Below are 18811 nucleotides of genomic sequence, written 5' to 3' on the forward strand. Positions count from 1 at the left end.
CGCACGAGGCATCTGGAGCGGGTGCTGGTACGGAGCCACGCTGCTGCAGCTGCCTCCAGGCCTGAAACGGGCCGTGTTCCTCAGGGCCAGCAGCTCCAAACCCCACCATGGCCCCACAGCACTGCTGCTCCTTCCTTCTCAGGCCCAGGGAGTCATGTGCATGGAAGAATACTTTGCTGCAGGCCAAGTTTAGATGTACTGGTGCTCTTCTAAAGCTGTCTCAGCATGTACAGAAATTGAATTAAGAAGACTTTTCCCTTGGGTACCAATAACTTTGCATTCTGCCCTTTTTTTTTTCTTTTTTTTTCAGATGCTTTGAACCAGGAGTTATAGAAGTTTTTGTTTCAGGAGAAAAACCCTGGCTTAATAGTTTTGTTATAGCAAAGATTACAGACTTGGTTCAAATCTTGCTCACACCTCTGTAAAGCCTGACGTTTATTGCAGCCACAGCAGGAATCAGGTGATGTTGGTTTATCCTGGATGCCCACTCCAGTGGCAAAAGCCTGCTCATGCCCCCACAGTCTGTTGTAGATGCTGGGTCTGGGTTCAGACTAAAAGATAACTGAGACCTGGACCAGAGGCAGCACACGCCAGAGTAGTGCTGACTAGGCAGCACAGCAACAGCACATACTTTTATCCCATATTTTCCTTAGTCATAACTAGTGAAATGCTACTTCAAAATGCTGCATTGCCTAGCCCAGCTCTTCTTTATTTATTACTCTTTAAAGGAAATTGCTGCAAAGGGTTGATTGACAGGATTTGTGAATATAGTTTTTGCTTATCTACAAACCACTTATGCTGTGGGCACTGCTTGCCTATTGCTCAATAGAAACCAATAATATCTATTTTCTGGAAGCTGGAGGTTTCCCAGATGTGGTCCATGTCTGTTTCAGTTTGTCAGATGCAGCAAACATCCCATCTTTAATCAGTATTGTAGACTGCATCTCATGGACCTGGTAGCATAAGGCTTGGTAGTGCTTGGCACATTCGAACCATAATCTGTAGATGAGAATTGATTATCTTGTATGCACCAGCCTTCAGGAAAGTTTCTTACAGCAGCTGCTGAAATGATAGTATCTCCTAGAAGATTATCATTGGCAGAGCCAGGTTTGTTGATTCTACTTTGTTTATCTTTGCCTGAACAAGGGAACAAATTCTCCAAAGCACAGGCTGAGATCTTATCAGCCAGAATCCGATAGGCAGTTCCCTGGCACATTTTTTGAGCTGCCCCCACACCAAAGCTCTGAGTGAAAGGTACTGGCCGTGCCTGTGTTACAAATATTTTAAAGCATAACTGTTAGGTAAATAGACAATTTTTCAGTTCAATGACTGGAGCAAGCAGTGGAAAAAATAGTTTGGGGATGAACTGAAACAGAGTTTTTACAGTTTCTATTGAAAAATGGAGTTCCCATGACTTCCCATTGTACCGCTTTCTTTAAAGTTAAACTGAATTTTTTCACTAAATACTTTTAGAGTTACTTAGATACTTGAGTAACCTTTTTATTGGTCAGCTTTAAACAAGCCTAATGTTGCATGAGTGGTACAGGAAATCAGTGCCTGACTTTCAATGGACAGCATGTGTGCTCCTTCTCCCACATGGACAAGGTATGAGGACCCAGCTCCTCTGTCGCCGCCCCTTGACACCTCCACAGCAACACCCTGTTCCCTCTTAGACTCCTGCACCTCCTATCTATGATTCTTATCTTTCTCATGTCCTCAGGTCCTTCGCTAGTACTTCTGACTCCCTTTCTGCCTTGGACATTTCCAAACTCCCATACTTCCCACATGCCAAAATGTCTCTTAGAGCCTCTTATCTACACTTGTCTTCATTTTCCTTACACTTTTAAATATGTATAGATATGTATTTATATACACACATACACATGTGCCATGTGTTCCATGTACCCTACCTACTTTATTTAGCATGACAGATGATCCAGAAAAGGCAGGAAGGGTGGCATATGTGACATGAGATTTATGCTGACTTGGTTAACCAAGAGCTAATAAGGACTGAATCTCTTTCCTGGCTTTCCCTTAGTGGAATCACATGCCAGTTTTTTTATTCATACATTAATCTCCAAAACACTTCTGGGAGTTTTAAATTTTCGTGATGTCAGCCTTTGTCAAATTTCATTGAAATTGGACAATGGGTTTAAAGGTTATTAGAGAAGGGGATTGATAAACAAGTGGGCAGATAAGAAATGTAATTGCATAAGGAAATTATTCTAATGGGGAAATTAGGATTTTTTGCTTTCAGATATCAAAATGAAATGTACTAGCATAAAAAAAAATACAACTAAGGCAAAGCTTAAATTCAAGAGCCATCCATTAAAAAGCTTTGCTTCCTGAAACACTGTTGGTCATTGAAATTGCAGTTTGTAAAAAAAGGCTCCATTCTAGGGTTTATGTTGGTTTAAGACCTAGCTGGTGGTGCATATTGTGCCACAAGGAATCACACTGAAATTGCTGAAACTAAAGTAAAATTTCTGAATCTATTGATTGCTGTTGAAATAGTCCTTCTGTAACTAGAAAATGGCAGACAAAGGAAAATCATAACCATGAGAGAGTAAATTTCTTGGAAACTTGGAGAAAGAAATGTCATGTACTAGGTCAATTCACTTGACTAATTCAGTAGAATTCAAGGTGGAGTGGGAATGCCAAGAGACTGCTGTACGTTTCAAGGCAGGCACCTACCCAGGAAAGCTGACCTTTGGCTCTCCCACAAAGCCCTGCCCAAAATGCAGCAACTCTCTCCTGCCATATTTACATGGCATGCATGTTCATCACGTGCCCAGTCATCAAGGACAGTCCTGTCAGGAGCATGCCATGAACATTGTTCAGTAGAGACTTCAATTTTTGAGTGCATCATATCCAATACTGACAACCTGTGTTCAGAGACTTGAGAGGCATGTCTAGGTAAATTCCCTTTCTGGCAGCGGGTAGTTGATAGCTAAAGGTAGCAGACCAAGGATGAAGGCATCCAAAGCTACAAATGTTCGGCATTTCTCAGTCTCCCCAGTTAGAATGTTTGTTAGCACAGGGTTACGATACGTGTATTTTTTTTGTTATTGCATTAGTCTACTATCAGCTGTGCAGAAAAAACCTCTTCGTACATACTTCAGCAGTCAGTCATTCTCCAGATTCAGTTTTCAGTCAATTTTTGTCAAATATCTGCTGTACTTGAGTCAATGATCCAGAAATGAAAAGCACCAACTACCTCAACTGTCAAAGCTATCCAGTTCACAAATTCCACTCTTATAAAAAGGCACAAAATGTTAACTAGACTGGACAAGTGATGAATTACTGCATTCTTTTCCTGCTAAAATAATGGAATTAATCAATGCAGTGGACTATAGCTAAAACAGCCCACATATATTTTTTATATGGTAACATTCAAAGCGGGCTAAGAACAATCATATAATTTTTAACACTTTTACTAGTAATTCTTAGAAAGCAATATTAGACATACATTAAAAAATCCCTTTAACTTCTGGTTTTCATCTGCTTAAATGATGATACAATCTCTTTTTTTCTCCCCTTTAATTATGAAAACAAATTGAGAAAATGCCTGGTCCTGGGATTATGAAAGTTGAAGAACTTAAAGAAAATTGAAATAAAGATATTTGCTAAGCAAGTGGTCTATAAAAACATGCTCTATTAAAAGAGAGGGGAAAAACACAGCAAAAAACAAAAATAAAGGAGAACCAAGGTGGAAGTGAGGCACTGCCCAGAAAATCTGACAGAAGAAGAAAATGAATGTTTAATATTATTTTTAAAATGTCTAGTTTGAAATAAATTTACTTTCTCTCTCTGCAACTTTTTTGATGGAGACCTTAATTTACATCAGAAGGCAGCCTAACTATAGGTCTAGACAAACAAAGGCTGATAACTGTGATTTATATGCTATGCAGAGCTTTAGAGAACATTCTGAAGAATAATGGGACAGAATGCAATGCAGCTGTAGCAGGGATAGATGGTGCTGAACCAGCCTGATGGGTTTTAGGTGTAGCTCCAGAATATCAAAAAAATAATCTAAATAGCACACAGTGTGCCACAGCGGGACTGATGTCACCTTCCAGCAGGATCCCTGGCCGTGAGTGCTCTCCCTGCCGAGGTAACTGTGCCTGAGCTCCCCGTGCTCCGAGGAGCCCTGCCCGTTCCAGTGTCCCTGGAGCGTTCAAGGCTTGTAGGAGCACTCCACACAGGGCACCCCGGGAAGGGATAAGCACAGAAGCTGAGAAGATGCTGCCACTCAAAACGTGTGTGCTCCCAGCCACAGGCATAAAGTAAGGATATGGGTGGAAAGGGAAATGATATGAAGATGCCATTAACCCTTTCAGGAACACCAACTGGACCCAGACCCAGACTGCTGGTTGCTGTTTTCCTACTCACAGCACCATCAACTTCCCTTCCTAGACTTCCCTTTGTATTTCTTTATTAAGTCAGATTTGCCTAAAAATGGGCTCCCTTCCTAAGTAGACGCCCTGTGAGAGCCAGAGAATCAAGAAGTGGCCTTTGTACTTCCTCTTTGTATGCAGCTCCAGCTTCCCCAGAGGTTCCCAGGCGGCTCTTTCAAAAACAGTTTCCATAGAACAGAGAACCAAAGTCAGTGTTAGCCTATCTGCACAGGTTTTGGAGACTATTTTGGGTGAGCACATACTCTGCATATATCTGCAGGCAGATCAACTGCACTAAAAGGCAATGGATGAGCTCCAGTTGGACCTAGGGAAGAAGGTCACACCTTGGCAAATTGTTTGAGACGGGTTATCTTATATAGAAATTACTCCAAAGTATGAAATCCTATCAGTTCATGCTGTAATCCTCCATACTTAGCATTTTTATAACATTTTTATACCTGTATTTCTGTCTGAGTACAACTATAGTGCCTCTAACCTTTGTGAGAACTGCTTGATAGATGAGCAGACTCAGGCTTGAATGTCAGCTGCTCACTAGTGTATAAATGATTGATCAGTGTATAAACCTGCTCATCTTCTGGCTTCATTGTAAACAAACAAATTCTAATCATTTCACAGAGCCTTTTGAGGGATTTATTTAAGGTAAACTTGTCAATCCTCTTCGGGAAAAAAAGTAGGGCTGATGGTTATAGGGGAAGATTTATTTTACTTTATAACATGTCATCTTTGTCCATATGGGCTAAGAATGAACATCTACAGAGTAGCAGGGAGCACACAAAACTGAGGCAGACAAAGCAGGGCAGTCTTGCTCTTCAGACAGCTGCGGTCTCTGCTTGGAAGTGCTGAGGCTACACAGCACTGAGTACCCAGAGATTTTCAACCATCTTTGTAAATTCAGCAATAGGATTCTGCAGGCTAGTTCTGAAAGTACACAGAAATAACCCCTTAACACTGATAGAAAGTTTTATTCTCCCAAGCAAACTGCTCCTTAAGCATTTGGAATTACTTCTTTCCATGTTGCTAAATCCAGAATTTCTATTAAGGATGCAAACACTGTTTCTGTGGCTGTTCCTATAAGTACAGCACTTTTATACTTTCCCAGCATGGCTTCAGTACTGAATTTCCAATCAACCCCTTAACAATTTTTTCTTCTCCTTAACATTTGAAACATGTTGAATGATTTCTAGCACACTTCCACTTTCTCTAGTAGACCAATATTTGTCTCTGCAGGATATATGATGTCTGATCTTTATTGCTTTATCAGTTTTACTTGCAAGGGGTCAGCCAGTTGTTATTGTCAGCTATGAGAGTTCTTGGAAGGAAATGTGGATGTGTTTGATATACATCAGACATTAAAACACCTGAAAAATGTTGTTTTGAATTTCTGTGGTCAAGAATTTGTGTAAGATTCATGGCCATTTAAGAATTGTATGAATTGCTCTAATGGCTGAAATTTACTCCCACCCTCTAAAATTTTTACCGGTTTCACAGGATGAAGCCTGCCCCCCTCCTCTGCATAATCAGGTACAAATTGCCCAGTGGAAAAAAAAAAGAGTATTTTGGATCAACAATCTACTTAAGAATAAAAAGAATAGTTGTAAACACTTTGCATAAAATGAGTCCATTTTACTTATGCCAGTTGAATTTGGTTTCTGAATGTACTCCTTCTGAAGTAATCACTAAATAACAGAATTACTGTACTCTGCAGAGATTCCAGATGCATCCATTTTAGAGGGCATTTACATAATACTGCTGTTTTTCTCAACTCTTATCTGGTGTGCTCTCATCTGTCATGTATATTGTTATAATAAGAATGTAAAAGTACAGCTAAACTGTTGCCTCTGTGCTCAGGAAGCAAGAGTATTTCTCCCTTTACGTGTCATTAGCAATGCTGGTGGATTTCCTCGGTATTTTAAGATGGCTGTCTACCTTTTGGACGCTGCAGTGGGCACTCAGGGTCTCCAGCTGTTCCAGGCAGTGGGGAGCATCCACACTGCAAAGATCTACTGTTATTGACTGAACTGTCCAAAGGCAGTGAGAAGTTATGAAACCCTTGGAAGAGTGGGAAAGCAAAGCAAAATTATAGGAGGCACAAAGTGTCCTGACCCTGTTAGTTCTGAGAATTGGGTTTTTGTGTCTGAATTCAGCACACATGCAGAAAAGAGAGAAGGTGGCTGCTGGTCTTTTGAGCATCTTTGCATCTCCTAGTGAGGAAGGAGGAGATAGATCTACAATATCCAGATTTTCTCCAGATTACTAGGTGCCATTGGCAATGCCCATTTTCTCTTTCAGCTGCTGCAGTGAAGAGGCCCAAGGAACTCTTCATGTGTGTTGCCAAATGGCTCACTCTATAAGCATGGTCTGACAAAAAATCTACATCAAGGAGTAAGAAAAGCAGCAGACAGAGCAGGTGAAAAGCCAGCCCAGCCACACTGCAGACAGAAGGGCTTCACCAGAGGAAGCACTGAGCAGGAGCAGAGGGGCTGTGACTCCTCTGGGCATGGCAGAGTCAGAACCGCTCCTGGAACAGTGTCCAGCTCTGACTGCACATTTTGCACAGTGCTGATAAACTGGAGGGGACTCACGACATCCTACAGCCTGTGTGATACTGGGGGTGGTTGAAATGTCCACATTGATCCTTTCAGCCTCTATCAAACACAGAGTCATACAAAGAGCAGCGAGGTTTGTTTTCAGCATGCATGAAATAGAGAGGAACATATATGCAGTGCTTAGGAGAGAATCAGCTGGGAACATCAGAAAGCAGGAACTGAGGAAAATAGCATATAGGATCCAGACTAATGGTCTGCTTTGTGTCAAATGCTGTCACCTAGAAAGGTGCAAGTGCTTGGAGATGAAAGAACATTTTAAGATGAATAACTGTGTGCAATGATGTCCTCATGCCAGCTCATTATCATCCTGAAAAGTTTTGGATTTACAAAACTACGGTGAAAGTGGCTTGTAAAGTAAAATGTGCTGTGGTGGTGTAAATACATTTAGTCAAACAGGATTGCATCTAAACATCTATTTTCAGCTTTACTATGTCTGTTGAGTATATTTTGTGGTAAATGCTTTTGAAGAAATATTTCTGACAACTGGAGTGCTTGCATGCAAGATGACTGAAAGATTAAACAAAATGACATGCACCACATGATATGAACAAAAGAATTGATTTATTTTAAAAACATGAATTAGAAAAAAATAACTGCCATATATAAGAGATGGGAAAAATTTTGTTAAAATATCTTTGTATTATAATTTCACTTTTTTTTTTTTTTTTTTTACTGTGTATTTTTCTAGCAAATGAAGCCAGAACATACCTACAGCAATCTTAGTGCAATATTACTAATATCACATCTGTTTCCTCTTCCACTGCTGTTTTCTGGTATTCTATCAAGCAGAACTGTACAGACCTATCAAAGTCAACAGACAGAGACCTCAGAAGTCAGGAGTGCAATTCTAATTTTCAGTTGCAGCAAACATGGGCTAAGTAGGGTCATGCTGGAGCCAAGGACCTAAACTATGTGTATGCCCTAGTCTGGGCCTGTCCCAGGGCCAAGCTTCTCAGGCATCCAGGGAGAGGTCAATGGGAACAACAAATTGAAGTTCACCAAGCTTGTTATTCAAGAGAAGATTAGGGACTCAACAGAAAGTCCAGATCAACTCTGTAAGTAGTCCAGAACATGAACAGTTTTAAGGTTCCAGACTAAAGCTATATATTAATGACTAGTTAAAAAGATACACACTGTTAGCAACAATCAGGTCAATTTTTGTTTTATACTGTAGTAATTTGTATCTCTAAGAGAAAGCAGGAAGAGCCAGATATCTCAAATATCTCATTAGCTATGGCTTGAATGTCTGCTTGAATATAATTTTAGGAAGCAGGTATATTTGCTTTGCTTTCATTTGGATTTTTTGATAGCTCCTTTTTTCTAAAACTACTGAAAGCCTTTATTTCTATTGATACTATGCCCAGAAAGAAGCAGGTTACCTTCAATTATTTTCAGGTGTTTTGCTTGCAGATAGAAAATAATTCTGGCATTAGGAAACTGTTGGAGAAGGATCACAACAAGTTCACAGTGGAATGAGATGTTGAAGCTAATGACTTTCAAAATCATGATAAAGACTTCCAAGGAAACCACTGGAACTTGCTGCAAGAGGGATCAATTATAACTCAGTGCTAGAGGCCCCCTCTGTGTATGATGACATCAGGGCTAGTAGAAACATAAGGACAGCCCAGACAGCTCTTGGAAGTGGTGGGTTGGACTGGACAGCAGAAATGTCCTATCAACAGCTATTTCCACAGTCCAGATTCTTGGCACAAACCTTCATTATTTTGTCTGCATGAACACTTTGTTGAAAAACATTAATGCAAGGGCAACTGAGTCATGAGCATTTTTTGATGTTCCTCCTACAAATAGGGTTCCTGTCAGTAAGGAAGAGGGATAGTGGAGTATCATAATTTCTGTGTGTCACTAATCCTACCTGGAATGAAATACGTGTCAGCTACTTCTCTTTTATATTTCTATATTGTGAAATAGCTTTTGTTTTTTTGTCCAAACATCAAAACACCATTTCTAATGCAGGTACTAGTGATGGCATGGTCAGACTTGTTGTCTTCTAGCTCAGTAAACATCATCGTGCTTGTAACAGGGCATAGACTTCCTTTTAAGTTAACAACACAGGTCTCCAGATCTGTCCAGGCTCACTATGGACTTGTCTTGACCAGGCTGGAGATTTGTTTGTAGCTTATAGCAGGACTGTCTAATGTCTTTATCCCCCATTCCCATGCATCCTGCCCCTCTGCTGCACTATGGCATTTTTCAGCTAAGCACAGAGCCTGTTAAGTGCATTGAGTTACCTATACTATTTAAGAAGCATTTTTGAGGCTGCCTAGTTGGTTTTTTTTGCTGCAAATTTTCCTGTAAGACCCTGTCCTTTAAGTCTGTCATATCAGGAGCTCATCAAATGGAATGAGAATTTCTTTAACTGGGCTATTGTATGAGAGTCCTTGCAGAGGGTAACAGCAAGTGGGATACATCTTCCTATGAGATAGAAAGCAATTCACTATGTTTTTCTTCATTAATCAGTGGGGAGCTAGGACTCTTTATTCATGGTCTCCAGCTTCTATAGTTGAGTAATTAATGCATGTGTTTAGGACTAATTTTACTTTCTCATTATAGAAAGTAGAGCTGGAAAGGAACTGTTGGATCAGCTGATGTATCAATCAGTACTATTGCAAGATTGACCTTTATTTAATAAGGTATTTTAATCAGCTTTTGACTTTTAGTCTTGGTGTCTCATTTGCCTGCCCTTAAGAGTATCATCATTTAGCATATTGGCAAAGTAATTCCTTGACAAAGTACTTTTATCAGACCTTAATTTTGGAATACATATTTTAATAATAATTTCACCATCATTTGCTTTCTCTAATTCCTCTTTCATTGCTGAACCACAACATATCAACAGAGTAGTCTCATTCCTTCCCATTTAAAAGACAGAGAAATGTAAAGAATCAAATGTTAGATTTGATCCAGTATGAGAATCAGGAATCAAACTCTGCTTTCTGAACACCGCTCCAAAACTTTTGTCTTGGTTCTATTCAATACTAGAAGAAAAATCTAAGTAGCTTACTGCATACCTATGCATGTGCTTCTCACAAGCTCATAAAACCAAAAATAGACATTTTCAGAAAGACCTTAAAGTGTCTTCTAAGTTTGTGTCAAAACCCCTTGACTTCTGATCTCACTTTCTCATTTCTTCCCCTCAGTTTCTATTAAAACCTCCAAAACACTTTGTCACTAGAGATCAGGGCTGGAATCTGAAAACCTTCTACCTAAGGAGTGAAGACCCTCAAACTCCTCGAACTCCTCAAAGGGGAGCAAAACATCAGTGTCCTGTCCAACACACTGTAGCCTGCTATGGAGGAGGGAGCCCAAAATCCTCTGGCTGTTCTGCTTTGTGTGTGGCCAGAATTCCACACACAGTGGGCAATAGAGTGCATGACACTAAGACTCTGCACAGGAAGGTTCTGGATGTGGTCCAATGACTGTTCATTTACTCCTTGGATGAAACTTCATTCTGTGGGCATAGGTCCTACAGCAGTGCTGTGAATATCTTCATTCTGGAGAGATTATATTCTGTCTGATGCCAAACACAATAAAATCTCCATGTTTATATTTTCTCTTTTACAATATTATTTACATAGTTGAAATCACAGGAAAATGGTTGTTATTATCAAAAGAAGAAAATTTTGGGGGAAAAGTATAAAAAAAAATCTGTTAGTTTGGCTTCTTGTTGCAGGTTTTCAGATGAAATATTTGTCTACTGTTCTTTTAACTCAGAGCTACTTGGAGCTCATTGTGGAGGTGATACCTGAAGGAAAGTAGGATGTAATTGAACAAGGAAATTAACAAGTGGATCTAATTGCAGTGGCGCTATGCTAGATGAACCACTTACCAGTTGAAGCTCAAAGAGAGCATGTGAGCTCTTCACAGCTGTGTCAAAACTTTGTTCTTGGCTGACATGGCAGGGAATCATGTTTTGAAGAGAGAAATGAGGGCTAAGAATTCCTAGCCAGGACCCTATGACTGTGGACTTAAGAGTCTGATTTTGCCTTTGAAAAGGACGGTACCTTAATACTTCTTATTTTGAGGCAAGGGGATAAACCTTTTAACATAGACCCAGGTTCCTCTGACCAGCTGCAGCCTGGTGAGAGCATCACAGATAATTACAGTAATCTATCACAGATCCCTCCTCAATGAGTTTCTTGGATATTTCCCTTCTCAAATGGGAATTCAAGTGGCTGAATTTGTTCTGAGATCATAATCACCTTAAATACTTTTAACAAACAGCCACACATCAAAGCAGCAGAAGTCTGAAGTGGGTGACTCTTGGACTCTTTAGAAAAGAAGGAAGGAGGGGGACTAGCAACATGAAGAGAAGCACCAGTATGAAATTGGGTAGAGACTAACATAAATCTTGCCTTTCATTTGTGAAAGTATTTTTATCATTGTAATGTACACCCTAACTGAAATGAAAATGACCACACACTGACTTTTTATCAGGAGGGGTTGGGGGTACATAACTTTGTGACAAAGGGACTATATAAATATATTGGACAAAGAACATGGGTACACAGGGGTATATATGGTGTCCTGTCTGCATTTGTACTCTATTACTACAAGAGCTGCTGATAATTTTTTTATGTGTTGTAGCTATCTGGGAAAACTTAAATTGGATCTCAATATTCGTAATAATATATCTAATTTTGAACATGTTGACCTGAATATTTGTTAGTACATGCCATGAAAGCTACATACTGACAAGCAGAGCTTTACAATCTCGCAGCAGTTTGCATGTTCACTGCATCCTGAGCTATTTTCCTCTTGAAGGATGGCAGCTGATGAGCATTCTACCCCATCATCCCTCCATGGGGCAGGTGAGCTCCTGTCACTCAGCTTCAGATACAGCTTTTTTTTTTTTTACAGAAGAGGCTTTTTTCAGCAGTGATCCCATGTAGGCTATTCCTGTTTGGAGAAGATGATTCTTTAGCTAAACATGTGCAAATCTCCATGCAATACTACCTTTTTTCTTTTACTGAAAGTTGCTTTACCACCAATAACAATATACCCTTACTTTCTGTCTTTGAGTGTGTTTATTCTGCAGTGACTGCAGCTCAGATGTATGGATCCAGCCTTCAACAGCCTGGAGAGTAAGGAGGGTGGAAAGTGTCAGCCAGCTGGGTTGAGCATCCTGCACTGAGCTCTCTGTAACGTGGCTATTGGGAGCAGTGGGATGTACTTTGAGTCCATGTGAGTTACAATCACTGGAAGGTGGATAAATCCTTCAGATTTTTTGTCTCCCAGATCCCTTTACCTGTTTCAGCTCTAGGCTTGTAACTCCAGGAAATCTTTAATGCAAATTGCTTATTTGTGACCCATTGGAAAAGCCACAACTGTTCACAAAGTGCATCTTCTACCTGCCCTGACTGATACTATCAAACAGGATAGTGTCTTCTGAATGCTCCTGTATTTATCACTCATAATGCAGACCATAACTGCATACTCTATTCTACATTTCTACCATAAACAAAGTTGCTGTGCGTTCTCAAATTCTTTTGGAAACGTCTCATTTGGTCTTGTCTACCTCTGGCCAAAACTTAAATTTTATGTCATCAAGACATTACAGTTCAAAATGTTAAATCACTTAATTACACAACACATCAAGGTTTATGCCTGATGTTGATCGCTCACTCACAATCATGTTGAGGAAGCTTAAAGCTAAGATGAATTCTGACTATTTTTGTTAGTGTCCTGTATGACATTACTTAAATGGCATACAGACCTATAAGTCATTACCATTAGCTCCTATAAATTAAAGAAAACCATAAAATAAAGAAAACCATGTGATACAGTTCTCTGCACCCTTTGCTAATGGCATAAAGATAACAGGAAAGTCTTCTTATATATACCATTTTTCCCTTCAAATGACAGTTTTAAAGTTAAAAACTTATGAATTATTGTGTAAAATTTGTAATATTAGGAAACTGCACTAAAGAGACTATAAGCTGAAGAAACTCTGTCAAATTTGAGTTAGAGCTCTGAGACATGGAAGTTGCATGGTAGTTTGCTCTCACACCTAAGCAAATAAGAAATGAGCAAGCACTATTTTTATCATGTAGTGAAAAAGGAAAACTTTCATTTATAGCTAAACCATTTCTTCTGCCATGAATAATTTTAACAGTCAAATTCCTTACTTACAAGTATTCATTAACCTATGTAAATATACAGAACTGTAGGCATCAAAAGCACAGAGCAGGTGGACAATTCAGCATGGTAATGAAAACTACAGAGAAGTACAGCTTTTTCTTTTTCAGTCATCTTCTCACATTTTTACCATCCTGTTGTGTTTCATATACATTTAACTCTTTCCTTGCCAACAATGCTCAGACAGCTGGCAACAGGTACTTGCTCAGCTACCACAGACTCTCATTAATGAACCTGTGGGAGCTGATCTGCATCAAAGCCTCCAGACAAAACTACCTGACTAAGAAAACATCTGCTCAGATGTCTGATCATTGCCTATTAATTTCTTGCTCTTGAAGGTTTTTTCCACATAAATGAGCACTGTTGTGATTCTCATACTTAATTTATCGTGTCTTACCCACTGCTGAGCTAATATATCGTGTCACCCACATGCACGGGGCAAAGTCCCAGCAGGAGAGGATGAGCTGACAGGAAAATGAAGGTTCTTCTCAGGTACAGCGTTGATTGCTCTCTGGCTGCATTCTCCTGTAAAGCCATGATGGAGCCACGACTGTCCCTTAAGGGGATCCTTTTCTTATCACAGGTTATGGGACATCCAGACGAAGAGCACCACAAAGGGGAAGGAGTCACTGGGATCCCACCCAATGGACAGCCATGACCACCCAGAAGTAGGTTTTGTCCATTGGAAGGCAGCAGCAGCAGCACAGGGGTTCCTCCCTGAGAAAGGGTCATTCTTCACCCTTACCTGCTAATCCAGAAGCAGAAGCCAGCACAAGCCTGAAGGCAGATCTCCTGTAGATGAGGAAGGGGAAGAAAGGGAGGGAGGGTATCTAATACTCATGGTTACTTGTTATAAGGGCTTTGACTTCACATTGTAGGAGCAGCTTGGAAAGCTGAGGGTGGTATTTTCTATATCCATACTCCTTATCTTTCTGTTTATATGGGAGATATGCTAGTGCTATTTGCATATAGCAGAATTTTGACATCCTGACCATTTCCAAGAGATGCACACATGCTCTGCATGTGAACTAATGCTGACGAGTAGTTCTCCACTCTTATTCTGGAAGGGGGAAAGGGGCTGTGGTTTATGGGGTAAATATCAAAGCACTCATGCATGTTCAGTGCACAGGGGCACAGACCAATGCCACTGCCATGTTCTGCCAGGTCTCCTCTGGGCTGAAGCTGTGCGACACTTGCAGGTGGGAAAATGCTGGGGGGCTCGGGGGGTTTAGACTTGCCCTGTTGTTGCTTAGCAGAAGTTTTTTGTGACAAGAGGGGAGAGAATGTCCTTTTTAGAAGCCAGGTTGACTCTTTTTCACTTGATTTGAAGGACAGTTTAAAAAGTTGTGATCATTAGGCTTGATTTTGAAGGGCAGAGTGGGATAGATCCCTTTTTATTGAGTTCTGGTTTGGTTTGAAGCCAGTGGTGTGGTATGTTTCTGTGTTTAATCCAAGGAAATTGAGCTGCTGAATGATTTTTTCTGACATGCTGAGGACCAAATGTTCTGGCATGGGTTTGTGCCAGAGATGTGAGAGGTGATGAGGCTCCAGAAGCCATTTTTTGCTCACAAGGTGCCAAAACAGATGCGTTTCTTTGATACAAGTAGTTATTGGGTACATGAGCTCTATACGTGTAGACAAATCAGGCATAGTGGTGATGCCAAAAGCACTTGTGGCATAGCTGTGAATGCCCTTCTGACAAGTATTTTGATTTTCAAATGCAGATGAATATTATCCTTACAGGAAAAGGTCACAGGGATAGTGTTTAAAGCAGATGCCCTCAATTTACAGGACAGATGCACACACACGATTGCAAGCAACACACACTTTCCTTAACTCACATTAGTAGGCTTCACCCAGGTCTGGAATCACACGTGATATTCAGTCTTCAAGTCCATTTATCTTTGGGCTGAGTGTGCTGACTGCAATCCAGCAAGCAGAGGCCACTGCTGCTGTCAGGTGTACAGATAATGGTGCTTCTGGAGCAGGACTGAGGCCAGCTATTTTCACACAACACAGGCTGCCAAACAGCAATCCAGTGGTGAAAAGTTCCTGATACCTTTGCTATTATTAGAAGCAGCCCACAAAATTACAAAGGTGGTAGATGAGCTGAACGTAGAATCCTGCTCTCGGGGACAGTCAGTGAAACTAGCAGGGGATCAATTTGAAACAGATAAAAGAAAGTACTTCTTTAGCAGTCAGTAGTGAGCTTCAGGAACTTGCTACCGTGCAAGGCTGGAGAAGCTGACAGTATCAGCAGGTTTAGAGGGGATTAGACAGATTCAGGGACAACAAGCCCATTAAAAAGATAAAGCAGGGACATGCCCTCTGTGGTATCTATCACATCAGCTACTCAGCTGCGATGCCAGGGGAGCACAAGGGGAAGGGGCTGCAGAAATCAGCCAGGGCTGCGCACACCCACTAAAAAACATCTCTCTTCCTGCACTGTGTGACAAATTACTGGTCCAAGCCAGTTTCATATATTTAATTTAGAAATGAGTTTTATCCCCAAAGCACTGCACGAGTATTCAGTCACTACAGCATCCTAGACTCCCGTGAGCTGACTCATGAGCTCAAAGCGGCACACTCAAGCTAGAACTGGGATTCTTCTTCATTCCAGGCTCTGATCCTTGGTCCACCAATTCCTCGCTGCATGGGCAGTCCCATTGCACAGCTCCTTGCCAGTCCCCAGCACTGCCCCCTTGCTGTGTACTGTGCTAACACATATGCCATGTTACAGACATTCATGTTACACTGCAAAATCCTAAAGGAACCAAGGGAAAAAATCTTGCATGGGGTGCAGAAAAATATGAAGACAGTGAAAATTAAATGCTAATGAAATACTGTACAAGTGAAGAACACAATAACATCCCATCCACAGCTCTAAAAGCTAAGGATAATTCATGTGTAGTGCAGAAATTACATCAGTTTTGAGCTTTCTTAGGTTATTGGAGGCTGAAATATAAAACTTCTTCTGCCCTTTGCATTTATTCTTTCCCAGCAATGTAGGAAGTAAGCCAGCATGCCAACTTTTAAGCATAAAATAAAATGAAATTGAAACTGATTATTATTTTTAAGCAATTGCTCTTGAGGCCATCCAACAATAGTGTTTCTAAAGCAGTCCTACCTTTGTTTTCCAACTTGAGCTCCTCTGCTAGCAAGCTGTCTTGTCTGTTTCCAAGCACAAATGCCAGAAATGAGAGGATCAGGGCATCCAAGATTCCAATAATTGCCAGGATATACGCCCAGCGGACTGAACAAGCCCCCAGCGTGTACTTGTCTGTCTTTTCACCACACATCCGTTTTACCTCATCTGAATCCCAGCCATCAGGAAAAATCATACAACCCAGGACGAGACAGGCAGCTTGGAGAAAAAAGAAAAGGAGAACAATGGGATAATGAGACCAAGCTTTCATTTTGATGAGAACCTACAAAGTTATCATTAGAGCAATAAACTTTTTCATCCTGAACTCCAAAGCTAGTTTACAAGAAAACAAGTCATGGAATTATATGCTGTGATTAAGTATTTAATATAAAAACCTAAGATGCAACATCAGTTGCACACCTTGCTTAAAAAGCTATTACATCCTGAATCCCTGGTCAGGTTTTGCATCAGTACATTCACATTTTCCTTGTGTTACCAATTTCTTCACTGCAATATGAAAGGACCTCACAACACCAAAAGGGAAAATGGTTAATAACCTGGATATTCAAGGGTAACACTGGGTTACTGTCAACTTGTCAGGCAAACAACCAGTTTAAAAGAGAGGAAAAAACCTGCTTATCATTTCTGGTAATCTGCCCTTTTATCCTAACCCATGAACACTGGACTTTCTCACTATCCACCCAAAGGCAGAGCTTGATACATTCCAAGTGTTGCCTCACAGAGGGCAGCTCCATCCCAGCGCCTGTCTGGTCTGTGCTAAGCACTGTGTAGCCCTTCATGATGACATTCCAGTCATGGGAGCTATCCCACCACATCTGTAACTGCAATGACATCAAAGCCCTGTGACTCCACACAGATCTCTAGTTCCTCCTGTTTGTCCTCCATACTGCAAGCATTGGTGTACAGACATTTTGTGGAAGTATTTGATCGTGTCAGTATCCCAGCAGGGGTGCAAAGGGATCCCCCACAGTCCTGTCCTGTGGTTATGTCTTTGGCTGCTTGTGCTTTGAGACACTCTCTTAAGCTTTCTTTTGTTACTGGGGTGGTTGCTATAATTCTCTCCTTCCACATCTTATGTCTGTGAAGCCTGGCTATGTCCCCATTCTCCTTCAAATCCAGTTTAAAGCTCTCTCAATGAGCTCTGCTAATTCCTGACATAAAATTCTTTGGGACAGGTGGACCTTATTTGTTGCTAGCAGGCTTGGTGTTGTATAAACTGACCTATGATCAAACATCTGCAAATTTTTCTGGTAACACCTGTCTTGAAGCCAGGTGGAGTCACCTTCAGCAGGAGAAGATAGCATACAAAAATAAAGTAGCATAAAAAAATAAAAAAAATAATGATTATTGTCAAATGGGTTAATTTCTTGGTTTTTATTCCATTTAAGAGAATTGGAAAATCCATTTGCTTTCAGTAATTACTTGTATTGCCTTTTCTGACTTGGAATCAGACACATTTCCATCATTAGCCCTTCTATCTTAGTATGGCTGATGAGATACAATGGATCCTAAACCTGATTTTATAAGTCTTAATATTATATTGATGCAATATGCTCAAAATTGCAGGTTAATGTGCTAATTCAGGAGAACGCATTGTGTGACTTTCAGCCTTTGAAGTTTTTGTTGAGTCAGACCTCTGTTTGGAAATGACAGTTTATACACCAAGTAGTTTGTGCCACCAGCAGCTGCTGTCACTGTGGGATTGGTTTCTTGTCGTGACAGGTTCCTTGTCTTTTCTGGACAAGCACAGGCATTATCATTTTACATACCTATAACACCCACAAAATAAAAACAGACTTACACTGGATCAATATGAGGAAGAGGGATGTGTAAAGAGAGTTCAGGAATGGTAGCTTCCTTTTGACAGCTACACAATTGCTGTAGACAATGTCTTGAAAGCATATCTGCAGAAAACATCTGGCATGGGGTAAAAGATGCAACCAAGTTCCTCCTGAACAGCTAATTCGTGTGAAAATAAAATAGCTTATGATACCTTCAAGGACAATTAGGCTTAGAAACATGGATGATTAGATAATGACCAATCTATGCAGAACATGCAGGTTGGACAAATTGTAAATTACGTATTGCCTGTCTTAACTCATTTACACAATTACATAAGATCTTTCAAAGACCTTAGAGACGAACAGTAAAATAATTTATTTTCTTGAGCTGCTTAAACACTCTTCCAAAAAGTGGAGTTGCACTCATATCTAAGACTTTCTCTCATACTTGCAAGGAACTCCACTCAAATGATGCAGCAAATCTGCAAACTTCTTGTGCTCATGAAAATATCCATATTTACCCAGATAACTGTTGACAAAGTTTCATTTAGTATATCACAGCAAGTACCAAAGCCAGTTTACTTTTATTAATTATCCTCAAAATGTGAGAAAGCTTAATGCTCAGTTAATGATCAATAGATGTGAATTTTTCTGCTAGTTGTGCATGAATAATTAGGAAATACC

At 40.4% G+C, this 18811-nt stretch overlaps 1 protein-coding gene across 3 annotated transcripts in view; it reads right to left on the reverse strand.

Moving 5' to 3' along the window:
* Positions 1-18811, reverse strand: part of LHFPL3 (LHFPL tetraspan subfamily member 3) — a 233606-nt gene that overhangs the window by 61698 nt on the left and 153097 nt on the right. For all 3 annotated transcript variants that reach the window (XM_088055866.1, XM_088055867.1, XM_014255165.2), the window contains exon 2: positions 16308-16544. In XM_088055866.1, coding sequence (XP_087911992.1) covers positions 16308-16544 — 237 coding nt within the window. The remainder of the gene's footprint in view (positions 1-16307; positions 16545-18811) is intronic.

The sequence above is a fragment of the Pseudopodoces humilis genome, chromosome 5 (assembly GCF_049639895.1).
Source record: "Pseudopodoces humilis isolate 2021_Gansu_Grassland_sample_001 chromosome 5, ASM4963989v1, whole genome shotgun sequence".
Lineage (NCBI taxonomy): Eukaryota > Metazoa > Chordata > Aves > Passeriformes > Paridae > Pseudopodoces > Pseudopodoces humilis.